The sequence below is a fragment of the Eleutherodactylus coqui genome, chromosome 4, assembly GCF_035609145.1.
Source record: "Eleutherodactylus coqui strain aEleCoq1 chromosome 4, aEleCoq1.hap1, whole genome shotgun sequence".
Classification (NCBI taxonomy): Eukaryota; Metazoa; Chordata; class Amphibia; order Anura; family Eleutherodactylidae; genus Eleutherodactylus; species Eleutherodactylus coqui.
In genome coordinates, this window is record NC_089840.1 from 150,608,262 (window position 1) to 150,635,007 (window position 26,746).

The following is a 26,746-nucleotide window of genomic DNA, read 5'->3' on the forward strand; positions in this document are numbered from 1 at the left end:
ATGACCCCCGGAGAGGGTAGCATGGACTCCTGACCATGTTATCTCTTGCACAATCAATTATACTTGCGCTGTGATTGCCGCATATGGGGGGGAAAAGAGTGCAAAGATGAGCCCTTGTCCATCTAATCACCCCTCTATGCCTGTGCATTCACATTGGAGAGTGTAATCTCAGACAAATATCGCACTTGCAAACCATTGATTTTCTATGCAAGTATGATGTGTTTTGAGAGAAAATTGCTTGTTTCAAGAGGAATTTTTTTTTAAAGATTGCATCACACTCGCTTTTGCATGTGAATTTGTCTTCTAATCCCATAAGAAATAATGGTCAATTCTTAGAAAAATAGCTGCAGGTCCTATTTTTACGCGATTCAGTTTATCCTGTGAATAGAAGCATTGAAATACATGTGTCCTTTTCAAGCGTGAGTTCCATCCATATTGCAATTGGACAGAACTCGCACGTGAAACTCTCCCTTGTGAGCGTGCCCTCATTAGATACTATAATGAAATTTGCAGGTTTTTTTTTTTTCTAGCACAAAACCCTTCTTTCCCCCCACTAAAAAACAAGTAGTAATATTTATTTAATATGTCATATGTGCCCCAAAATGGTACGGTTCCCATAAAAATACAACTCATCCAGCACAATACGAGGTCTCATACACATGCATTGAATTGAAGAGTTATGACTTCTAAAACATTTTACTGGCTAAAATTAGTTAAGTCAATAAGGGGTTCAAATGCGCTCAGGGCAGATGAGTTCAGCTCCAACTAGAGTTACTTGGAGCATGCATTAAAAATCTGCAATAAAAAGGTGATGGTTTTTCCAATTTTAATGTGCCTGGTATAGGGTTTGGTCACACAGACATTGATGTGGAATGACCGCTGGAATTTCTATACCATGATTGACCTTAAGCCGGTTTCACAGAAGCATGTTATGGGCACATTCTCCCATTCTGACCGTGATTTTCCTACCCACACTTAGAACAGCATAGGAACCTATGTTGCCTGAGCTCGGGGTAATCGAGTTGTGCAAGGACTTTCATCCGTATTACAGACCCCTAAATGCCTCTGTAATACACTTCTACCGGACTTATGGGGGAAATGCTACGTTTAGTTTTGTGAACTTTCTCATGGTAAACTTCTTAACACACAAACATGAGTACAATTGTTATTAATAAATATATCCTGATGTAAAAGACGCAATGTGATTGTGGCTCATGGTGTTAGGGTTAAAGGAAAAATATGTTGATTTAGAATAAGGGTTGCAAAATAATATTCGACAATTTAGTGCACCGATACTCGAAAGTGAATGCTTCTTAAAGACAAAAATGTGTAGCCACAAAGTAGGATTATTGTTGTCCCTTACCTACCATAGTCCATAAAGTGCATCATGCTAAAGTCAATGACTGAACTAAAGGGGTTGTACCAGGGAGAGCTTTGATAACATATCCTGTGGATGGGTGATAAATTGTTCTTGCGATCGCTCCTCTAATAAAGTGCATCATGCAGACAATCGTAAAGCTGCTGGGCCAGATGATTAATACATATTCCAGTACATAGAGCAGTGACCACATATACACCAATATCCCAAGACCTGATCTTTCTTTCACCCAACCTGGTTGAGCAACTTAAGAAATGATGCATCAATACTGTGTATTTCAATCCATAAAAGCATAAACCGTGAATTTAAAAAAACACTCCACATTCACCATTTAGGTTGATGCAGCCTATTGTGGCAACATACAGCCCACATAGTGTATACACGACATAAAGGAGTTCTGACATAACTTTCACGCTCTGCTATGGCCGGATTAGACAAGCCTACACGTGTCCATTGTGCCTTAATATTATCTGGGCTGGTTTTGCTAAACCAGTGTTTTAGTAGAGTTTTTTTCCTTTACAAATCTCATAGATTTTCTAGAGTTTTACCACCCGTGTTCGGGCATTGATGACCGCCTGTTTTTTTTTTAAATCTTAAATAAGTGTTCCCAATTGGAGTTTTTAAACCTATTTAATAACTGTCACGTTTTACGCTTGACCTTTTCTCCAATATATAGTGAAGCAACACAATGCTAGAATGTTGTTGAGTGAAGTATACAACAGTCTCTGCTTCCAGACACTTTGTAGCCACCATAATGTTCTCTTATGTTTCTCAGAAAATGATGAAAGATAATAACCTTGTACGCCACTTGGATGCCTGTGAAACTATGGGCAATGCTACAGCTATATGTTCTGACAAGACCGGCACTTTAACCATGAATCGTATGACAGTGGTTCAAGCATATGTTTGTGGCACCCATTATAGACAAATCCCTGACCCTGAAGCACTGAACCCCAAAATATTGGACCTCGTGGTGAATGGAATATCTATTAACTCTGCATATACATCAAAGATCTTGGTAAGTGAAACTAAACCCAGAACAACTACTATGTACAATTTATAATATTAGCGAGGCCTAAGAATCATAACATCCTCGGAGTTGTATTCCCATAAAACCCCTGGTTTACACAATAGGTCTTTTCCTGATGACACATCCCTTTAAGTTTTTTCATGTATTGTAGCAGTGGTTCTTTTAAAATAATTATAACAAAGATGTTTTATAATTGTTGTGGCAGTAGATTATTATACTTTGCTAAGGCAATCAGTAAATGTTATGGTGCCTAGGAAATGTCCAGGACATGTGGGGGCTGCTGCCTAGAGAACAGTGCGAAATAGACTAAAAAGCAATCCATCCAACAGCAGTGCATTGTAGGACGAAAATTCTATGCCAGTGTGTGTTGACAAGCATTTTTCATCTTTTCTAACCAATATATAGCCTCCAGAAAAAGAAGGTGGTCTTCCAAGACAAGTAGGCAACAAGACTGAATGTGCTCTTCTGGGATTTGTTTTGGACTTAAAGCAAGATTATCAAGCTGTTCGTAATGAGATTCCTGAAGAGAAACTCTATAAAGTGTACACATTTAATTCAGTACGCAAGTCCATGAGCACAGTACTCAGTGAATCCGGAGGGGGTTTCCGTATGTACAGTAAAGGCGCCTCTGAAATTATTTTACGCAAGTAAGAACTGAGAATGATGTATATATCCAAGTGTAAGCAACTTTTCCTATATAGTAACGTTTTCTGTGTTTTTTTTGCATAGATGTACAAAAATTTTGGACCAAGGTGGTGAAGTATGTCCATTTAAAACGAGAGACCGAGATGAGATGGTAAAAAAGGTCATCGAGCCAATGGCATGTGATGGGCTTCGAACTATTTGTTTGGCATATCGTGACTTCCCAGCAGGCACTGAACCGGATTGGGATAACGAAGCAGACATCTTGTCTGACCTCACTTGTATTGCTGTGGTGGGCATTGAAGACCCTGTTCGTCCAGAGGTAACCTAGAGATATATATTTATTATTATTATTAGAATTAATTTGTCCCCGTAATCAATTTTTGAAATTATGGCTGTATCTTATACATACTTTTTAGGAGTCAACAATTTTCTACTACTTTCAACAGTTTTTATTCCTATCCTCTCACCATGTAAGGACGCACAGGTGACTACTTCATCACAATATTGTGTAAACGCCACATATAAAAACATGTATTTTTCTTCACCGATCAAGTGGTCAGATTATTAAAGCGGTTAATCAGGAGTAGAAGAAATAAAATTAACTGCAAAAAAGTTATAAAATAGAAAAGCAAACATTACTCTCCTGTTACAGCGCTCATGCTGTGAGCAACAAATCACTGGGCTCAGCGATAATGCTGGCGTGTATAGCACATGACTTCTGCAACCAATCACATTAGTTATTTAACAGGTGAGTAATGCTTACATCATTATTGCATAACATTTTCTGCTACTACTTCGCTCTTAACTCTAAGGGCCCTCTTACACGGGATAACTGTCGGGCCCAGAAGCAACCAACAGTTGTCCCAGTGATACACAGGAGCAAGCATTGCTCAATGAATGGAGGCGAAGCAGCCGGATATGGTTCTGGCCCGCCTGCATTCACAGTAAACGGTCATTTATAGATAAAATGACTGCCTGTTTACGCAGGCCAATCAACATTTGATTTTTATGCTTGCATGCTCCAAACGATGAACAAATTATCGGTCATCGCTTTGATGGTGCAGGCATTTACACTGAACGATTGTCTTTCAGATTCCAATGATCCAAAAAGAATCTGAATAATGATTGAGTGAAAAAAGCCTTAAAACGGCCCTTTTAAAGAGGACTCATCATGTCTTCTGACAGGTGGAACGAACAGTGTACCTTTTTACAGTCAGGTCGTCAAATGATTCCCCCACTATTTTCATGTATGCCCTGCCTTTCACCCACAATGACTCCCGTTAATTTATTACTATTGGCATCTAAAACTGACATGTAGACAGCCTTCGTGGCTATCGGGTCAACTTTTGACACTGAGCAGTAGGGATTGCATACTTGACAATTGACTAGTACTTCCAAACAGATAAAAGCCATTGCAGGCCAATGGGGTGCTAGACGAAAAATAAAGCAAAGGAACAATTAACGAGAATCCAGCTGTATTCCTCCCAGCGGATGGCCATTGAATAAGGAGATGGAACAGGATTCTAGAGGTGAACTGGCAACGTCGATGGTGCCATTGGCAAAGATTTGGATTTCTAGACCATGAAGTGAATTACCTTTATGATGGACTCCTGGCTAGAGATGGGTTGCACCTTGCAAAGTCAGGAAAGCATATGGTAGTTCTGTAGAAACTACAAGGAGAGAACATAAAGGACACCATTGTAGGCATTTGCTATAGGCCGTCTGGACAAACAGAAAATATGGATGAACTCTTTCTATGTCAGATAGCCAAGTTGTCAAAAAAGTACGACCTAGTGATCATGGGAGATTTTACCTATCCAGACCTTTGTTGGGAATCTCTGGCAAAAGTAATAGGTCCAACAAATTCTTATCAGCTCTTGCTGACAACTTTATCTTTTCAAAAGGTAGAAGAGAAAACAAGGAGAGCTGCTATCTTGGACCTAATTCTTACCAACAAGGAGGAAATGGTCGAGGAAGTACGGGTGCCTGGGACCTTAGGAGGCAGTGATCATGCTACCATTGAATTTTGGATAAAAGGGGGAGGAAGACTTGAGAAGACTCAGACCACAAGTTTGGATTTCAGAAAAACATTTATCAAAGGACATGACAGGTTCTTTTTAAAACCTGTTAAGCTGCTTAGACACTAAACATTTTTACAGCAGTTTCTATATTATTATAGAATTATTATAGTAATCTTTCTATGGTTCTGTAGTCAAATATTAGGCCACAGAATTCTAAAAAGAGTAGACTTTTTAATAGAGCTTTAAAGATGCCTGGAAAAACCTTTATAAAAGTACAATAACAGGTTCAATGCTATTTCATGCATGTGTTTTAAAATGCAGAAAGCAATCCCTGGTGAGGAAGGTATTACTGTAATCTGTTTCTTTCTGCAAGTATCAGATTAATTCCTTTTTCTGAGACTATCATTTCTGTTCTCATATTCTGTCTTCTATCTTTTCATCCTCCTTGCAGGTGCCCGAGGCAATTCTGAAGTGTCAGAGAGCAGGAATCACTGTACGCATGGTTACTGGTGACAATATAAACACCGCTCGTGCCATCGCTACAAAGTGCGGCATCCTGCTACCCGGGGAAGACTTCCTGTGCCTTGAGGGAAAAGAGTTCAACACACTGATCCGAAATGAAAAGGGGGAGGTATGCAACTCTGTGAGCTGCAGAGTCTGTGCTAATCTGTGGTTTGCAGCAGGGATTAGAACTGAAACCTGAATAAAACCTGATTTACACGTTTTTTTTAAGGCCAATTGTAACAGATCTTTATTTCTGTTAAGGTTCACTTTCATAATGGATTTCATTTTGTTTCATGCTGCATCCTGTTTAATTAAGCAGTCATTTAATTTATCAATTCATTGACTGAATCTCCTCTGCGCCTGTGGTCAGTCACTGAATGTTTCGGACTATAATATTTACTTTTCCCTTCGACATCATGACAGCATACATCTGGAGGTTGCTCATCTGCTGACCTGATGGGACAAGTAAAGGCAGAGCATAAAAGAAACCTCCCCTCCACCAAACACCAGTGCTTTTCCTGTCCCTTCAGGACAGCAGCGGCAAAGCTCCAGCGATGCTGTCCCATGCCAGAGGTTCCAGGGCTTACCGGTGAGCGGCGGCATCTCTCCTGGCAGCCCCGGTTGCCCCAGTGGGAAGTACCTCATCTGGGAGCTATTCGGGGACTGCGTGGGCCTGGGTCCAAGTACGGGCTTTCCGGCACCACTGCGGCCGTCATTTAGGCGGCGGCCGCCATCTCCAGGTCCAGGGCCGAGCAGCAGCATTCCTCAAGGGGGCGTGGGCTTGGCGGAGCACCGGGAGTGACGCCAGACGCTCTGCAAGGGGCGTGGCCTAACGGAAAGTGGGCATGGCCTAGCGCGGCTGGCGCCGGATTCGATTTTTAAAGCTCCTCTGCACCAGGGAAGCAGCTGGTGTGTCTTCACGCCGGGGAATCGATCCTAAGTACAGGAGTTGATCTCACAAACGCAGGATGTCGGCCAGAGAGGACCCAGAGAATCTCCAAACTGTAAGTGGTCCAGTGGGCCAACCTACAGACACCTGCACTACATACACTTCCTTACTAACAGAGTTCTCCCTTGTCATTTCAGGACAGGGATACTCAAAAACCTAGGGAGGCTGGATCAGCTCGCGTCCCTAATTGACCAAAAAGCCTCCAGGGAAGAGTTTGCGAGCGGCATCCCTCTGCTACAGATGGCAACGGGGTTTCCGGCAGATGCCTCTATGGAAACGGTCCGCTTCGGAGCTCGCATGGCAGCCCTATCCAACACCGCCAGAAGGGCAGTCTGGGTAAAGGAGTGGTCGGGGGACTTAACATCCAAAAACAAGCTGTGTACCCTACCCTTTCGGGGCGCACGCATTTTTGGACCAGACCTGGATCGCCTGCTGGAAAAAGCAGCTGACAAGAACCAGCGACTGCCAGCCATCAGACCGCCCAAGAGACCCTTCACTCCACATCCCTCGTCTACATACGCTGGGAAAGGGAAGACCAAAAGATGGTCTTATCCGAAGGGTGGAAGGGGTAAGACTCTTATTGTTGTCCCTCAGTCCGCATCTTCGTGCCCGCTGGGTGGTAGACTGGCTCGTTTTGCCACTAGTTGGCGTAACATAACGACTAACGAGTGGGTGCTACACCTGGTGGCGGAGGGGTACAAGATCGAACTAGAATCTCGCCCCCCTGACAGATTTATTGTAACCTCAATCCAGTCGCCTAGCCTAGAGCAGGCTCTGTTGAGAGGTGTACAGAACCTGCTGGATCTTGGCGCGGTTATCCCCGTCCCCAACAAGGAACGGGGGAACGGATTTTATTCCCTCCTTTTTCTGGTTCCCAAACCAGACGGCTCCCACCGCACAATAACTAACCTCAAAGAACTGAATAAATTCATTGAGTATAGTAAATTTAAAATGGAGACTATCAGAACTGCAACTCCCCTAATTGCCAGGGATAATGTAATGGCTACAATTGACCTAAAGGATGCTTACTTTCACATCCCTATTTACGCCAACTCGCAAAAGTTCCTGAGGTTTGCGCTGAGAATGGAAGGGGAAATCTGTCACTTTCAGTTTATTTGCCCCCCATTTGGAATTTCCTCTGCTCCGCGGATTTTTTCCAAGGTGGTGATAGAAATGGTTGCTTTTTTGCGCAATCGTGGGATTATTATCGTCCCCTACTTGGACGACTTCCTGTTGATGGCAGATTCCCCGACTATTCTGAGGTCACACTTGGGTTCCACGCTTCAACTGTTTAAGGACCTGGGTTGGATTATTAATGATCTAAAATCCAACATGGAACCAGAAACCAGGAAAAAATTCCTGGGAGTCATTCTGGATTCCAGTCTCCAAAATTCGTCCCTTCCTCCTCTAAGGAAACAGCTTATTTTAGAGGAATGTTCCACTCTCTATAAAAAATCTAGAGTAACAGTAAGAGACGCAATGCGGATCCTGGGGCTAATGACTTCGTGTATTGGTGTGGTTCCCTGGGCCCAGTTCCATAGTCGCGGTCTCCAGTCACTAATCCTTCAGAATTGGGACAAGTTACAGTCCTCACTTGACCAGACAATCTCTATTTCTGCTAAAGCCAGATCTTCACTCCGCTGGTGGTTGTCATCGGACAACCTGTCATGGGCATCCGAATGGAACTTGGACCCTGCAATAATAATCACAACAGATGCCAGCGCAAAAGGGTGGGGGGCCCACTTTGAAGGTGGTCATATACAGGGTACTTGGGACGCTCATGAGAGATCTGGTTCATCTAACTTTAGAGAACTTAATGCGGTGTGGAAATCCCTACGTAGCCTGCAATCGCTCTTAGGGATGAAGCATGTGAGGATCTTTTCAGATAATATGACAGTGTCACTCATTCGCCACCAGGGTACCACCAGGAATCCTCTACTGCAGCAGTTGGCGGGAAGGATCCTTCAGTGGGCGCAACTCGCAACCAAGTCACTGTCGGCCTTTCACATAAAAGGAGCCGAGAATTCAGCCGCGGACTTTCTAAGCAGGAAGAAAGTGGACCAGGAGAGTGGGAACTCCATCCCAAGGTGTTCAGCCTGCTTGTGACGAAATGGGGGGTACCAGAAATAGACCTATTTGCGTCAAGCGCAAATACCAAGTGCCGGCTTTTCTTTTCCCCAGGCACGGACAAACGGGCCTTGGGCACGGACGCTCTCTCTCACCCCTGGGTTTGGGACTTAGCGTATGCTTTTCCCCCTTTACCATTAATTCCGCTCCTACTAAGGAAATTACTGCGGTCAAGCCTGTCAGTAATTCTGGTAGCACCTTATTGGCCCAATAGAGCTTGGTTCCCCTCCTGAGATCTCTGTCAGTAGGAGAGCCTTTCCACCTTCCACCAAGACCGGACCTATTGCTGCAGGGCCCTCTTCTTTACCCGGAGGTTCACAAGTTCAGGCTAACGGCCTGGATCTTGAACAGGTAAAATTCTTGGGGAAGGGTCTTTCTCCTAACGTAATTTCCACTATTAGCGAGAGCCTTAAACCCTCGACAAAAAATCTATTCCAAAGTCTGGAAAAAATTCTCAGAGTGGATGGGCCAGGACATCCAGCAGTTAGATCAGCCAGACATCCGTAAAATCCTAGATTTTCTCCAGGCGGGCCTGGATAAAGGGTTGAGTCCGAATACCCTCAAAGTCCAAGTTGCGGCTTTGGGGGCATTCTTTGAGCTCGCGCTTGCGGAGCACAGGTGGATTAGGAGATTTCTTAGAGGGGCAAGTAGATTGCATCCATTTACAAGGCTTACGGCACCCCCCCTGGGATCTGACCATAGTCCTTCAGGCCTTCTGCGATCCCCCATTTGAACCTATTAGGGATCTATCCATCGCCTTGCTGATGTATAAGGTAGCCCTCCATTTGGCAGTCACGTCGGCTAGACGCGTGGGTGAAATCCAGGCCCTCTCACGGAGGGCCCCATATATGACTATTCACCCAGATAAAATAGTATTTTCTTTAGACCCGTCCTTTCAGCCTAAAGTCTTGTCAGATTTCCACAGAGGCCAGCCAATAGTTATTCCAGCCTTCTGCCAAGATTTCAAAAACGAAAAGGAGCAGAAGCTCCATAATCTAGATGTCAAAAGAGCCGTACTAGCGTACCTTGAGGCAACGGAAAGTTTCAGAAAGACTGATAAACTTTTCGTTCAATTTCAGGGGCAGGCCAAAGGAAGGGCCGCTTCTAAAGATGCGATCGCCCGGTGGCTCAGGAGAGCTGTCCAGGAGGTTTACAAGGCCAAGGGCATCCCTCCTCCAGAAGGATTGAAGGCCCACTCGACGAGAGCGGTGGCATCTTCTTGGGCAGAAAGAGCGCACGCGTCAATTGAGCAGATTTGTAACGCAGCCACGTGGACTTCTGGCCATACTTTTATTAAACACTACAGGCTGGACTTTAAATGTAGTCAGGATGCAACCTTCGGTAGGAAGGTGCTCCAAGCGGTAATCCCTCCCTAAAAAGCCCATGCCAGTTATTTGGTATTCCTCCAGATGTATGCTGTCATGATGTCGAAGGGAAAACGGGAATTTTTCTTACCGATAGTTCCCTTTCTTGAAGGCATCATGACAGCATACGGGCTTCCCCCCACCCCCACCCCCACCGACATGGTTACCCTTGTTTTGTCTAACACATGAGGTAATGTGTATGCTTATGTTTCTTTGTCTGAGGTGTGTGATGCCAATAAAAACACACCTGGTTAAGTATTCTGTCACTGTGGTTATTTGGAGCGCACTGGTGTTTGGTGGAGGGGAGGTTTCTTTTATGCTCTGCCTTTTCCTGTCCCATCAGGTCAGCAGGTGAGCAACCTCCAGATGTATGCTGTCATGATGCCTTCAAGAAAGGGAATTATCGGTAAGAAAAATTCCCGTTTTTAGCAAGAAACAAATCTTGCTTCATCTCAGTCTGCAGTCAAGAGACCCAACAGAGTCAGATTTCCCCCTTCCCTGACTGATCCCTTTTACACGGGATGATTATCGTTCAGACTCCCACGCTCCTGCGGTAATCTGAAAGATGACCGTCTCATGTAAAGGCTTGCAGCGGTAGGTGACTGCCACTAAGAAGCAGCAGCATCACTGTCCAAACTCCTGATGAGAGTTCACATTCTGGGCACCGTGATGCCAGGAGTTCCAGACTCTGACTCTTCTGATTGGCCACAAGCAGTCATCTGACTTCCGGTGGAGGTCCACGCTGGAAATGTGCGAGCTGCTCAGGGAGAACTTAAAACAGGCTAGTACGTATTTTATTTTTTTGAGGAAGGAGGGGGGGGTTGTTTATTTTATCCTATGCTCAGCTATTTTTTTTTTTTCGGAATGACAACCCTGTACACATGTAAACAGGAGCAAAGGCATTTGTACGGTATCATTAGGCACAAAATTTCTAAAAATGGACTTGACTCATTTTGGGGAAGCGCTCCTCAGTTGTGTCCAGGGAAGGTACTGGGCAACCCTAAATATATACTGCAGTCACTCTGAGCGTATGTCAATTAAGTGAAGCCTATTATCGTGCAGTGTTGATCAGTATTACTCGTTTTGGGTCTTTCTTGCCTTGTAATTCACTAGCATTGCATGTTTTAATGTTCTTTGTTCTATAACGGTCATATTATTCTCAGGTAGAACAAGAAAAACTGGACAAAGTTTGGCCAAGTCTCCGTGTGCTGGCACGGTCGTCCCCCACAGACAAGCACACATTGGTAAAAGGTAATGCAGCAGTCTAGAACGGTGCTGCTCCTAAAGAATACGGAGCATCATTTCATATCTATTTGTTTCCTTTAGCTTTTTTGTCTTCTAACGGTTGCTTTTAATTGTATACCTACTTTAGGCATCATTGACAGCACGGTGGCAGAGCGGAGACAAGTGGTAGCCGTGACTGGGGACGGAACTAATGATGGACCAGCATTAAAGAAAGCTGACGTGGGGTTTGCCATGGTATATTGGAATGCTATATTACATTATACAGTCACACATGGATCTTATTGACTTGCCAGAACGTTTCTCTCTCCACCCCACCCATAATAGTTTAAGATACCAACTCCTAAATTGTAATAAATTATTTCAAGACTCAGAAACGTTTCTTTTCTTACAGGGTATAGCTGGAACAGATGTAGCGAAGGAAGCGTCGGACATTATCCTGACAGATGATAACTTTACCAGCATTGTAAAGGCAGTTATGTGGGGCCGCAATGTGTATGATAGTATCTCCAAATTCCTTCAGTTCCAGCTTACTGTTAATGTGGTTGCTGTCATTGTTGCTTTCACGGGAGCCTGCATCACTCAAGTAAGGAGATATGTGTTTTTTGTCTAATTATATCAACATATTTTTACGTTACTCTTTAAAGGCGCACTGACCTGCTCAGAAGGAAGAGCGTTCTACAACTGTCTTATGTTTCATATTTTAGATATTGAATTAACCTCTTGAGGCTAGAGGGTATACTTGTACTCCCTCCAGCAGCAGGGTTTATATAGAGCAGGCTCAGGAGTCATTAAAACCGCCTGATTGGAATTTGGAGCTCCAGAACAGCCACCCTGCAATGAAATAAAAGGTGTCATTCACTTGTCATGGCAGCCCAGGGCCTTCTAAAAGTCTCAGGGCTGCCATGTATTTCTGTGTGTTTAGATGAGCTTGAGGCCCGTCTGACTAGAATGCCTGCAGAAATACCATGTACTGCAATACTGAGGTATCACAGTGTATGGTGTAAGCGATTAAAAGAACACAAATTCAAGTCCCCTATAGGGACTAAAAGAAGAAGTAAAAATACATGCAAAAAGTTTATTATTGTGAAAAATAAAGGATATTAAGTGTACCACCTTCCCCATTACATATTTATAATAAAAAAGCATATTTGGTATCACCATCTCCAAAAAAAATACAGGTTATGAAAATAATTAGAGATGAGCGAGCACCAAAATGCTCGGGTGCTCGTTACTCGAGTCGAACTTCCCGTGATGCTTGAGGGTTTGTTTCGAGTAACGAACCCCATTGAAGTCAATGGGCGACCCGAGCATTTTTGTATGGGACCTATGCTCCGCTAAGATTTTCATTTGTGAAAATCTGGGAAATTCAAGAAAGTGATGGGAACGACACAGAAACGGATAGGGCAGGCGAGGGGCTAGATGTTGGGCTGCATCTCAAGTTCCCAGGTCCCACTATTAAGCCACAATAGCGGCAAGAGTGCCCCCCCCCCCCAACAATTTTTACTTCTGAAAAACCCTCATTAGCAAGGCATACCTTAGCTAAGCACCACACTACCTCCAACAAAGCACAATCACTGCCTGCATGACACTCCGCTGCCACTTCTCCTGGGTAACATGCTGCTCAACCGCCCATTTCAGTAATAGTAGCAGTCTAGACAGGCCCCAGTAACATATCACTAGCAGCAGTATAGGGGGAGCACAGTATTCGTTCCATTTCAGTAGTAGTAGCAGTCTAGACAGGCCCCAGTAACATATCACTAGCAGCACTATAGGGGGAGCACAGTATTAGTTCCATTTCAGTAGTAGTAGCAGTCTAGACAGGCCCCAGTAACCTATCACTAGCAGCAGTATAGGAGGGGCACAGTATTAGTTCCATTTGAGTAGTAGTTGCAGTCTAGACAGGCCCCAGTAACATATCACTAGCAGCAGTATAGGAGGGGCACAGTATTAGTTCCATTTGAGTAGTAGTAGCAGTCTGGACAGGCCCCAGTAACATATCACTAGCAGCAGTATAGGGGGAGCACAGTATTCGTTCCATTTCAGTAGTAGTTGCAGTCTAGACAGGCCCCAGTAACATATCACTAGCAGCAGTATAGGGGGAGCACAGTATTAGTTCCATTTCAGTAGTAGTAGCAGACTGGACAGGCCGCAGTAACATATCACTAGCAGCAGTATAGGGGGAGCACAGTATTCGTTCCATTTCAGTGGTAGTTGCAGTCTAGACAGGCCCCAGTAAGATATCACTAGCAGCAGTATAGGGGGAGCACAATATTAGTTCCATTTCAGTAGTAGTAGCAGTCTGGATAGGCCCCAGTAACATATCACTAGCAGCAGTATAGGGGGAGCACAGTATTAGTTCCATTTCAGTAGTAGTAGCAATCTGGACAGGCCCCAGTAACATATTACTAGCAGCAGTATAGGGGGAGCACAGTATTAGTTCCATTTCAGTAGTAGTAGCAGTCAAGGCAGGCCACAGTAACATTCCCGTTGCAGCAGTTCAGGGAGATAAGTCTCTTTCACATTTCAGTAGTTGCAGTATAGACAAGGCCCCAGTTACATTTATGTAGCAAAAGTGTAGGCCAACCCCACACACCTTGCTGTACCATGAGTGCAGGCGAAGCCCATAAAAATTACTAGGATTACACTGTAGGCGAGGGCCCAAAAAAATTGGTGTACCAACAGTACTAATGTACCTCAGAAAAATTGCCCATGCCCAACCAAGAGGGCAGGTGAAACCCATTAATCGCTTTGGTTACTGTGGCTTAATTTGTAACTAGGCCTGGAGGCAGCCCAGTTAAAATAAAAATTGGTTCAGGTGCAAGTTTCAACGCTTTAATGAGAATTGAAACATATAAATATTGTTTACAAAAGTAATATGACTGAGCCTTGTGGGCCTAAGAAAAATTGCCCGTTCGGCGTGATTACGTGAGGTTTCAGGAGGAGGAGCAGCAGGAGGAGGATGAATATAATACACAGATTGATGAAGCTAAAAGGTCCCCGTTTTTTTTATGGTGACAGAGAACGATGCTTCCATCCGCGGGTGCAGCCTACGGAGGACGGTCGTGCGATTGGCTACGTACTCCCTCACCATCCTTTTACAGTGCTCCCGCCGACTAAGCCTTGACTGGGGAGCCATAAAGCTGGCAAAGGCCTTGGAGAGTGTTCCCCTGCCTGCGCTGTACATGCTGCCTGATCTCCGCGCCTTCCCTGCTACCTGGCCCTCGGAACTGCGCCTTCTGCCACTAGCGCTGTCGGATGGGAATTTTACCATCAGTTTGTCCACCAGGGTCCTGTGGTATAGCATCACTCTCGAACCCCTTTCCACTTCGGGTATGAGAGTGGAAAGGTTCTCCTTATACCGTGGGTCGAGCAGTGTGTACACCCAGTAATCCGTAGTGGCCAGAATGCGTGTAACGCGAGGGTCACGAGAAAGGCATCCTAACATGAAGTCCGCCATGTGTGCCAGGGTACCTGTACGCAACACATGGCTGTCCTCACTAGGAAGATCACTTTCAGGATCCTCCTCCTCCTCCTCCTCCTCAAACCATACACGCTGAAAGGATGACAGGCAAGCAGCATGAGTACCCTCAGCAGTGGGCCAAGCTGTCTCTTCCCCCTCCTCCTCCTCCAAAACGCGCTGAGATATAGACATGAGGGTGCTCTGACTATCCAGCGACATACTGTCTTCCCCCGCCTCCGTTTCCGAGCGCAAAGCGTCTGCCTTTATGCTTTGCAGGGAACTTCTCAAGAGGCATAGCAGAGGAATGGTGACGCTAATGATTGCAGCATCGCCGCTCACCATCTGGGTAGACTCCTCAAAGTTTCCAAGGACCTGGCAGATGTCTGCCAACCAGGCCTACTCTTCGGTAAAGAATTGAGGAGGCTGACTCCCACTACGCCGCCCATGTTGGAGTTGGTATTCCACTATAGCTCTACGCTGCTCATAGAGCCTGGCCAACATGTGGAGCGTAGAGTTCCACCGTGTGGGCACGTCGCACAGCAGTCGGTGCACTGGCAGATTAAACCGATGTTGCAGGGTGCGCAGGGTGGCAGCGTCCGTGTTGGACTTGCGGAAATGTGTGCTGACCCGGCGCACCTTTCCGAGCAGGTCTGACAAGCGTGGGTAGCTTTTCAGAAAGCGCTGAACCACCAAATTAAAGACGTGGGCCAGGCATGGCACGTGCGTGAGGCTGCCGAGCTGCAGAGCCGCCATCAGGTTACGGCCGTTGTCACACACGACCATGCCCGGTTGGAGGCTCAGCGGCGAAAGCCAGCGGTCGGTCTGCTCTGTCAGAACCTGCAGCAGTTCGTGGGCCTCTTCTCTCCTAAGCTGAGTAGTTTCAGCACAGCCTGCTGACGCTTGCCCACCGCTGTGCTGCCACGCCGCGCGACACCGACTGCTGGCGACGTGCTGCTGCTGACACATCTTGATTGCGAGACAGAGGTTGCGTAGGAGGAGGAGGGTGCTTTAGTGGAGGAAGCATACACCGCCGCAGATACCAGCACCGAGCTGGGGCCCGCAATTCTGGGGGTGGGTAGGACGTGAGCAGTACCAGGCTCTGACTCGGTCCCAGCCTCCACTAAATTCACCCAATGTGCCAGGGAGATATAGTGGCCCTGCCCGCCTGTGCTTGTCCACGTGTCCGTGGTTAAGTGGACCTTGGCAGTAACCGCGTTGGTGAGGGCGCGTACAATGTTGCAGGAGATGTGGTCGTGCAGGGCTGGGACAGCACATCGGGAAAAGTAGTGGCGACTGGGAACCAAGTAGCGCGGGGCCGCCATCATGTTTTTGAAAGCCTCAGTTTCCACAAGCCTATACGGCAGCATCTCCAGGCTCATCAATTTGGCTATGTGCACGTTTAACGCTTGAGCGTGTGGGTGCGTGGCGGCGTACTTGCGCTTGCGCTCAAACAGTTGCGCTAGCGACGGCTGGACGCTGCGCTGAGAGACATTGCTGGATGGGGCCGAGGACAGCGGAGGTGAGGGTGTGGGTGCAGGCCGGGAGACGGCTGTGCCTGTGTCCTGAGAGGGGGGTTGGATCTCAGTGGCAGGTTGGGGCACAGGGGGAGAGGCAGTGGTGCAAACCGGAGGCGGTGAACGGCCTTCGTCCCACCTTGTGGGGTGCTTGACCATCATATGCCTGCGCATGCTGATAGTGGTGAGGATGGTGGTGGTGGCTCCCCCGGCTGATCTTGGCGCGACCAACCTTGCACACCACAGTTCGTCGGTCGTCTGCACTCTCAGTGGAAAAACTGCCACACCTTTGAGCACCTCGGCCTCTGCAGGGTGGCATGGCGCGAGGGAGCGCTTTGGGAAACAGTTGGTGGATTATTCGGTCTGGCCCTGCCTCTACCCCTGGCCACCGCACTGCCTCTTCCAACCTGCCCTGCTGCTGCATTTGCCTCCCCCTCTGAAGACCAGCCAATCAGGAGGCTGGAATCGGCACACGTCATGGGGCGGAGCTACGCGATGACACGTAGAAGGGGCGGAGCCAGAACGCCGCTGCTGCCGAGCCGAAGGCAGAAGACCCTTCTGCGCAAGCGCGTCTAATCGGGCGATTAGACGCTGAAGTTAGACGGAGCCATGGAGACGGGGACGCCAGCGCAGGGAAGGTAAGTGAATAACTTCTGTATAGCTCATATTTAATGCACGATGTATATTACAAAGTGCATTAATATGGCCATACAGAAGTGCAGACCCCACTTGCTTTCGCGAGACAACCCCTTTTAAGTATTTTGCTTCAATTGTTTCAAATGGTGAGGTGAAAAACCAGACAGACACAGTATGCAGCGTATATATGTATACTGTTTCCCTCTGGCGGGATGACGGCGATCATGTAATGGACACAGCAGAGCCAGGAAACAATTATGCGCAAGCCTGCTGTAATGCTTAGCTGGGTAATAATGAGCGACTACTACTCCCAGCAGACACGCAGTAAACTGAAGACGGTCACAGGCAGGCCACATATATAGTATTTTTTTCCAATTTTTGGGAAAAAGCCCACTGCCTATATAGCCTGTATATGGATTTCCCTGTTGAAGGATGACTGTGGTTATTGAAAGCACGGTGCAGCCAGAAAAAATTATGCGCAAGGCTGGGTATTAATGAGTGACTACTAGTACCCCCAGCAGACACGCAGTAAACTGAAGACGGTCACAGGCAGCCCAAATATTATATTTTTTTCCAATTTTTGGGAAAAAGCACACTGCCTATATAGCCTGTATATGGATTTCCCTGTTGGAGGATGACTGTGGTTATTGAAAGCACGGTGCAGCCAGAAAAAATTATGTGCAAGGCTGCAGTAACACCTAGCTGGGTAATAAGTGAGCGACTACTACCCCCAGCAGACACGCAGTAAACTGAACACTGTCACAGGCAGCCCAAAGATTTTTTTTTCCAATTTTTTTGAAAAAGCCCACTGCCTATATAGCCAGTATACCTCTTTCCCTGTACCACTGTCCCTGCCTCACCAGTACTGCCCCTATACTCAGTAAAATGACTGCAGACTGAGGACGCTATGGTCTGCACGCCCGATATACAAAAAAAAAATGTGCAAAACTGCTAAAAGCAGCCTCAACAGTACTGCACACGGTCAGATGTGGCCCTAAGAAGGACCGTTGGGGTTCTTGAAGACGAATATAACAGCCTAACACTCTCCCTATAGCAGCTACAGCAAGACGGCACTTTCCCTAAAGTCTCTCAGCGTGCATCTGTGGCGAGCCGCGGGCGGCCACAGTTTATATACTCGGGTGGCACCTGATCTCCCCAGCCACTCACTGCAGGGGGGTGGGATAGGGCTGGAACTTCCCTGTGTTACTATTGGCCAGAAAACGGCGCAAAATTTTCTGGAAAGAAAATGAAAGTGACTCGAACACCGCGTGGTGCTCGTCTCGAGTAACGAGCATCTCGAGTACCCTAATACTCGAACGAGTATCAAGCTCGGACGAGTACGCTCGTTCATCTCTAAAAATAATGCATTATTTATCCTGTATGGTGAATGTCATTAGAAGAAAAAAGTACACAATATTAGAATTATGCTTTATCACTCTCTTCAAGAAAAAAAAATTATAAAAAGCAATCAAAAAGTGGTTTCTAATAAAAAAAACAATGCCAATAGAAGCCACAGGTCATCCCGCAAGAAACAAGCCCTCACACAACTCCATTGATGGAAAGATAGAGCTATGGCGGTCAGAAAATGGTGACAGATTTTTTTTAAATTAGTACAGCATAAAAAAACTGGATATATTTTGGCCTCATCACAACCGTGCTGAGTCACAGAATAAAGTTTTTTTATGTAGTTTTTGCTACGCTGTGAAAATAGCAAAATTGCGTTGTTTTTTTTTATTTCACTTTGCTTATAAATTTTAAATATTTTTCACTACATTATACAGTACATTAAATAGTACTATTGAAAAATACAACTCTTCCTGCAAAAAGCAAGTCCTTAGACCGCTAGGTCGACAATAGGAAATGTAAGAAATGCAATTTTTTTGAAAGTTCGATAGAGAAACCAAAAATCAAAAAGGGGAAAAAAAAGCTTCATCCTTTATGGGTTTATGTGCAACTCACACTACTGAAACACTAGCCAAGCCCTAATTTTTGTTGCCTCATTCTGGAGGACGACTAGAATATTTTACGGAGTCCCATATTATAAGAGTGTTTGATGGGATTAGTAATGGAAGGTTGTTAGAAAAGAAGGGCCCATAAATTTGGCTTTTTGAAAGGAGAGCCAAATAGGAATATTTTCTGTTGACTGGAAGAGGGCCAACTGGGATTACTGTTATTTCATAAAGTCGGACACTCAAAGTCCTCCTTTGAGTCTCTATCTGCACAAGATGGAGTATGCCATACTAGGGATTGAGTTCCTTCAAAGGAAGTGAAGTCACATCTGTTGGATTGTCCTCAGGATAGGTCCTGGAACTGGGAGAGCTTTGAAAAGATATATAGAAGTTTTGTATAAATTTTTATGAAATGTGATGGCTGTTCCAACTCTTCAGAAACGGCCTCAATTTTTGGAAAGGGCAGGACAATTTTGAGAATACAAAGTTGTATTAGAATTGGTCACATAAATGCCCTCATAGTACCAATGTATTGTTGACCTATGGAATGTTTAATTTAAGTTTGGATGCGGCTGCAACCACAACTGCCCTATGTGAATACAGCCTTAAACTATATTGTTTTAACTGCTTCTGAGTTGCATATAGATTTTAACCCCTTAATGACATGGCCTATTTTGGCGTTGAGGACCAAGCGATTTTTTGGTATTTTTCCACCTCCATTTTTCAAAAGCCATAACTTTTTTATTTTTCCGTGGACGCGGCCGTATAAGGACTTGTTTTTTGCGTGGCGAGCTGTAGTTTTTATCGGTGCCACTTTTGGGTACATAGACAATATCGTAAAAATTTTTTTTTTTTTTTTTTATGATAACAGGGAGAGAAAACGCATCAATTCTGCCATAGATTTCTTTTTCTTTTTTTTTACAGCGTTAATCATGCAGCATAAATGACACACTAAATTTTTTCTGCGGGTCAGTGCGGTAACAACGATACCAAAATTGTTATATTTTTTTTTAGGTTTTGTGCTGGATTACGGTTTTCTCCAGCAGGCTTCGGGGTATTTTGCCGCTTCCGAATTGTATCGTGTGCACACATCATCGAACCAGATCAGACACAAATGCTGGTCTAAAACTGGGAGAGTCTCTACAATGTATAGAGGCTCAAGCCTTTTATTATAACACATGACAACCGCCCTTCAATGGGCGTGCAACAGATTACATCAGTAACATATAAGATTCTCATTTGTCGGATCATATAGAATCTCCCACCTCTCTGCCCACCCTCTTCCAAGTGCTGATGTAGCATGGACTCTGTCTCCTTTAGCATGCAGACAACCTTAAGGAATTCTGTGTAGTTGACAAATCATTGTTTAACTAGCTTGTGTGAGGAGTGGAAGGGGCTAGGTAAACACTCAGTGTTTAACACAGTTATACGCATAACACTATGGCCCTTTAACTCTTAGAGGCTGGTTGTGCAACTTGTGTAATTCCTATGTACTTAGCTAACATTAACATCATACATCCATTGTCTAGCAAATACCATGATTAGATTGTGTGTGTCCTTTAAACTCCACAGAGCTAAGAGTCATTACAACAGCAAAATACATTTCGTTTATACAAATCGATAGACATTTTATACCAGCAATCATCATGTCTATCACAGTTTTTACACTTTTTTGCAATAAAACCCCCTTTTTTTTGGAAATCTTTTTTTTCCTCTATAGCTGCATTCAAAGTCCTGTAACTTTTTAATTTTTCTATGTACGGAGCTCTATGAGGGCTTATTTTTTGCGAGACGAGCTGTAGTTTTTATTGGTACCATTTTAGGGAATGTACGGCTTTTTTGATCACTTTTATTGCATTTTTTGGGAGGCAAAATGCTAAAAATTAGCATTTTGCCTCTGTTTTTTAGCGTTGTTTTTTACGCTTTTTATCGTACAAAATAAAAAGTGTGTTCAACTTTTTCTACACGTCATTACGGACGCGTCAATACCAAATATGTGGGGTTTTAATTTTTTTCCCCTTTTTTTATGCTAATATTAGAAAAAGCATAAAAAAAGGGTTTTTTTAACATTTTTCTTTTTTTTACACTTTTCTTTTCTTTTTTTTATACTATTTGAGTCCCTCTGAGGGACTTACAACACTGTGCCTATGATCGCTGTTATAAGGCATGGCAGAGCTACTGCTCTGCCATGCCTTATCGCTTATACAGCGATTATAGGCACAGGCAATATAGGACGCCAGACACTGGCGTCCTGTTGCCATGGCGACAGGCCGGGCTCTCGCGATGACATCGCGAGTTCCGGCCGGAGACACAGAGGGAGCGCGATCCCTCTGTGAACTCTTTCCCTGCCGCGATCTACTTAGATCGCGGCAGGGAAGGGGTTAACAGCGGGGGGCGCATCTCCGATGCCCCCCCCCCCCCCCCCCCCGCTGTTGCAGCGGGATGCCGGCTGTGACTGACAGCCGGCTCCCGCTGTTGCAGCGGGATGCCGGCTGTGACTGACAGCCGGCTCCCGCTGCGGGATAGCGCTGGATCTTATGTGATCCCGCGCTATCCCCAGGACGTACCGGTACGTCCTGTTGCGGGAAGTACCAGGCTGCCAGGACGTACCGGTACGTCCTGGAGCGGGAAGGGGTTAAACACCTGGGCAGCCCTCTCCTATCTCTGCACATGTTCCTTCCCCTATTCTATAGGAGTTCTGTGACATTGCTGTCTAATGACAGCTGAGGTCAGAACTTTGCCTGAAGACCAGTGGTCCCAGGTTATGTGATCACTGTGGCAGCCAGTCACAGCAATCTCATTGAAATTACAATGCTGTGCCCACCCCCTCCCCATTGGAGCTTTCTCCACCAATTCTTCAGCACCATGCGACGAATACTAGCATATTTAAAAATTGAAAACTCACTGACTTCCCCTGTAATTTTTGTTGCCCCCCTGCAACCAATCGCAGCTCAGCTCTCATTTCTTATACTGCTGAGGTAAAATGAAAGCTGTGCTGTGATTGGGTGCTATTTCTTATATTGCTGAGGTAAATGGGTCCTAAATAGGAAAAGTAAAGGGGTTGCCACTTCATTATTCAATTCTAAGTGCAAATGTAATTGACTACTTATGTAATGTAACTAATAACACACATTGTACCGCACAAACAGGAAATTTGGAACGACCATTCTTTAAGTCATAAATAGGAAAAGTAAAGGGGTTGCTACTTAAAGGGGTTGTCCCGAGGCAGCAAGTGGGTCTATACACTTCTGTATGGCCATAATAATGCACTTTGTAATATACATTGTGCATTAATTATGAGCCATACAGAAGTTATAAAAAGTTTTTTACTTACCTGCTCCGTTGTTAGCGTCCTCGTCTCCATGGAGCCGACTAATTTTTGGCCTCCGATGGCCAAATTAGCCGCGCTTGCGCAGTCCGGGTCTTCTGTGTTCTTCTATGGAGCCGCTCGTGACAGAGAGCGGCTCCGTGTAGCTCCGCCCCGTCACGTGCCGATTCCAGCCAATCAGGAGGCTGGAATCGGCAGTGGACCGCACAGAAGAGCTGCGGTCCACGAAGCAAGAGGTTCCCGGCGGCCATCTTCACAGGTAAGTATAGAAGTCACCGGAGCGCGGGGATCAAGGTAAGCGCTCCGGTAAGCTGTCTGTACGTCCCTGCATCGGGGTTGTCTCGCGCCGAACGGGGGGGGGGTTGAAAAAAAAAAAAACCCGTTTCGGCGCGGGACAACCCCTTTAATTATTCAATGCTAAGTGGAAAAGTAAGCGACCCCCCCCCGCCCCCCCCCCTTATGTTATGTACCTAATCTAAGTCTCTAACTTCCTGGTGTCGTACAAATGTGAAATTTGGCACAAGTATTCTTTAGGTCCTAAGTAGGAAAAGTAAAGGGGCCACAACTTGATTATTCGATGTGAAGTGCAAAAGTAAGTAACCCCTTATGTAATGTCAGTAACTTTGCCAACAGTGTCTGCCGGTGTTCATTAATGTCATTAGTTGCTAAATAGGTGCCATTACAGCTAAAAGTAGTATTATTGAAGATGGATGTGCATAAGGTTGATGTGCCAATTGTGCAGCGCTTCATAATCAAATTTTTGATAAACAAATGATTTGTGACCCCTGCAAAATGGCATAGCAGTAGAGATGAGCGAGTATACTCACTAAAGGCAATTGCTCGAGCGAGCATTGCCTTTAGCGAGTACCTGCCCGCTCGAGACTGAAGTTTCGGGTGCCGGCGGCGGGCAGCGAGCTGCGGGGAGGAACGGAGGGGAGTTCCCTCCCCCCGCTCCCGCCGGCACCCGAACCTTCAGTCTCGAGCGGGCAGGTACTCGCTAAAGGCAATGCTCGCTCGAGCAATTGCCTTTAGCGAGTATACTCGCTCATCTCTACATAGCAACATCAGTTATTATGTAGGAGGAAATGACTTTAAGAGCCCGATTTTCAGCAACCAATCCATGCGCTTATAGTGCTGTGCAACGTATGGGTATATCCCATAGTGCTAAATACTGTTTATACTAAATTGTGTGATGGTCTGGTTAGAACGCTATACATCATAAGGACTGAGGGACACATTAGAGCAGATTGATATCAGTCTTAAAACCAGAATATTTCAAGTTTTGAAGTATATTAATTTTTACAGATTTTCTCCAAATTTTCGATTTTTCTTTTTTAGAAATAAATGTAAGACCTATCCACTGAAATATACCAAAGATTTGTAGACTTAAGGTACAATGTGTCACAAGGAAGCTGAATCACTTTAATAAATAAAAGCATTTCAAAGATATTACCACATAAATCGACACATCAGATGTGAACAAGCGCAACTTGGTCAGGAAGGCCAAATCTGGTGTAGATGGAAAGTGCTCAATCCTTTGTTTATTATTAACAGTCTTTTGCGTTTTTTTGCAGGACTCTCCACTAAAAGCTGTGCAGATGCTTTGGGTTAACTTGATCATGGATACATTTGCATCTCTTGCACTTGCCACTGAGCCTCCCACAGAATCTCTACTTCTGCGTAAACCATATGGTCGTAACAAGCCACTCATCTCACGCACTATGATGAAAAACATTTTGGGACATGCTGTCTACCAACTGACTATCATCTTCACTCTGCTATTTGCAGGTCAGGATTGTGTTCCATATACAAATATTATCCTATTTTGAAGATTGCTAAAGACCATATGATTGTTTCAAGCCATGTGGTGATAGTCTGCTTAGAGTACTATATATTATAGGGACACATTTACTAATACTAATTAATATTTATCAGTTTAAACTTTCAGGCAGCATAAATATGCACCGCATTTTTCACAGTGGCTAATACTATGAAAAATTTCTGTCCTCTTTAGACACTTTTGTTTAACTTTACACCATCTATTGCTTGGCTTACTTTGGGGGAGTACCTAGTTTTCCGTGTATAAGACGCACCCCCTACTTTCCCACCCAAAATTACGTAAAAAGATTTTAAACATAAAACGGTACACAGTATTGTTCTAAGTTTAAATCCCATATATAGGTCCCTGTTAAAAAAATAACATTTTAAACAAAAAACAGCCCTGGCTAGGCAACATGTACTCACCTAGCAGCCGGCATTCTGCTCACTCGCGATGGCCTGCTGCAGGCTGCTGTGTCCTTCACGCTGAATACTCACCTAGAAGCCAGTTTTCGGGTCCCTCGCGATGGCCTGCGGCTCTGCTGCAGGCTGCCGTGTCCTCCTTCATACCAACAGAGCAGTTCTTCTTGGAAGCGGGGCTTGAATACCCCGCCCCCATCAAGCTAATGCTTTGATTGGTTAATCCAGTGCCACGTCAGCCAGTGAAAGCCGGTGCTGTATTAACCAATCACAGTCATTCAGTGACTGCAAAAATCAGGAAAATATGGTATTTTGTGCTAACATTTTGCCACAATTTGGCATATTTTAAACCACCTTACTAAGACATGCCCCTTCTTGACTAAACCAGCCCACTTGTCATGCAAGGTACAAAAAGTGTCTGCAAACTATAACAAATACTGTATAACTGGATTGCTTTGAAGCTGTAAGGCCTCATGTCCACGGGGAAAATCAGGCCCGCTACAGATTCTCCATGTAGAATCCGTAGCGGGTCCCTCCTGCCCCGCGGACATGAGGCATAAAAATAAGAATTAACATACTTCTCGCCCGCTCCGGCTCTTCCCTTCGCCGCGGCTTCATCTTCTCTCCGTCGCGGCCGGATCTTCTTTCTTCGGCCCGGCGGATGCGCAGGGCACGTCGGTTGCGTGCCCCGCACATGCACCGGCCCGAAGAAAAAAGATCCGGCCGCGACGGAGAGAAGATAAGGCGCGGCGAAGGGAAGATCCGGAGCAGGTGAGTAAATTCCAATTTTGGTCTCCCGCGGATCCGGACGACTTCCATAGGCTGCAATAGAAGCCTGCGGGAGCCGTCCCTCTCCATTTTTTTAAAAATCACTTTTATTGACCATCCGCGGGTATTTATCTACCCGCGGGTGGTCAATGCATCCCTATGGGATGCGGATCCGCAGGCAGGAGAAGAGTTAAAATCCGCTGCGGATTTTAATTCTTCTTTTGCCCGTGGACATGAGGCCTAACAAACAAACATAGCCTGCTCAATTTGTAATGAGAATTATATCTCAATTTATATAGAGGTCTGTTAAAATCCAGCTACTTCAGCCAAAAGATAAATGAATTTGCCTTCAGCTGAGTCACAAATGACTCACTGTTACAGATAGATTTTTTTTTTTTTTTACAGCATTATTTTGGGGAATATTCTTGTTCCTCCTCAAAGGGATTCTGTCATTAGGCTCCTGCTGCCTGAACCCTGGATAAGGAAGCCTGATGCCTCTGTGGGTGTTTTATTCTCAAAGGAAGCAGCGTTTCAGAATAAAATACACTTGGAAGTTGGACTGGGAGCTGAGCTCTGAGTCATTAGGGCGGGCCGCGCTGAGCTTTCCCGCCTGCTGTTTGAAGTCTGACTGGGAGCTGAGCTCTGAGTCACAGGGGCGGGTCGTGCTAACCTGTCCCGGGGCCTGCTGTATGAAGTCTGACTGGGAGCGGAGCTCTGAGTTACTGGGTTGTGCCGTGCTAACCTGTCCCCCGCCTGTTGTTTGAAGTCTGACTAGGAGCTGAGCTCTGAGTCACTGGGGCAGGCTGTGCTAACCGGTTGTCAGACAGCTCCCCTACATGCTTGCATATACTAGTAATTATTAGGAAATTATAGTAGCAGTGTTTCTGGTGGTGCAATGTGCCCCACAGCTGTGGTACATGTATTATGATCCCCACACATCACACTCACAGCTCTACTACATTCATCCTGACCCCACACATTACACACACAGCTCTGCTACATTGTAAATTAATTATGATTCCCACACATCACACACACAGTTCTACTACATCAATCTTGATTCCCACACATTACGCACACAGCACATTACACACACAGTTCTGCTACATGCATGCAGACCCCACACATTACACATGCAGCTCTGCTACATTGTACTTCCACTTACAGCCATCCTGACCCCACACATCACATGACACACACAGCTCTGCTACATCCTGATTCACACACATTACACACAGTTCTACTACATTGTACATTCATTATGATTGCCACACAGCTCTACTGAATCCATCTTGATTCCCACACATTGCACACACAGTTCTACCACATGCATGTTGACCTAACACATTTACACACACAGCTCTGCTACACTGTACATCCATCCTGACCCCACACATCACTCACAGAGCACATGACACACATAGCTCTTCTGCATCCTGATTCACACACACCACACACACAGCACTGCTATTCCACACATGACCAGACTCCTGGATACAATCATCAATCCTGGTCATGTGATTCTTGACTCCATCCATATAGGTGATCACATGATGGTGACATCACAGGTCCTGGTAGTAGCTGCTGTTG

At 45.3% G+C, this 26,746-nt stretch overlaps 1 protein-coding gene across 6 annotated transcripts in view; it reads left to right on the top strand.

The window, feature by feature from the left end:
• Nucleotides 1-26,746, top strand: part of LOC136625803 (plasma membrane calcium-transporting ATPase 4-like) — a 183,085-nt gene that overhangs the window by 104,579 nt on the left and 51,760 nt on the right. For all 6 annotated transcript variants that reach the window (XR_010792581.1, XM_066600307.1, XM_066600303.1 and 3 more), the window contains 8 exons: nt 2,154-2,396; nt 2,814-3,055; nt 3,138-3,372; nt 5,526-5,705; nt 11,182-11,269; nt 11,391-11,497; nt 11,655-11,846; nt 23,725-23,938. Coding sequence is in view for 5 of the 6 variants with exons in the window: in XM_066600307.1 (XP_066456404.1) it covers nt 2,154-2,396; nt 2,814-3,055; nt 3,138-3,372; nt 5,526-5,705; nt 11,182-11,269; nt 11,391-11,497; nt 11,655-11,846; nt 23,725-23,938 (1,501 nt within the window). In the remaining variant the exon portion in view is untranslated. The remainder of the gene's footprint in view (nt 1-2,153; nt 2,397-2,813; nt 3,056-3,137; nt 3,373-5,525; nt 5,706-11,181; nt 11,270-11,390; nt 11,498-11,654; nt 11,847-23,724; nt 23,939-26,746) is intronic.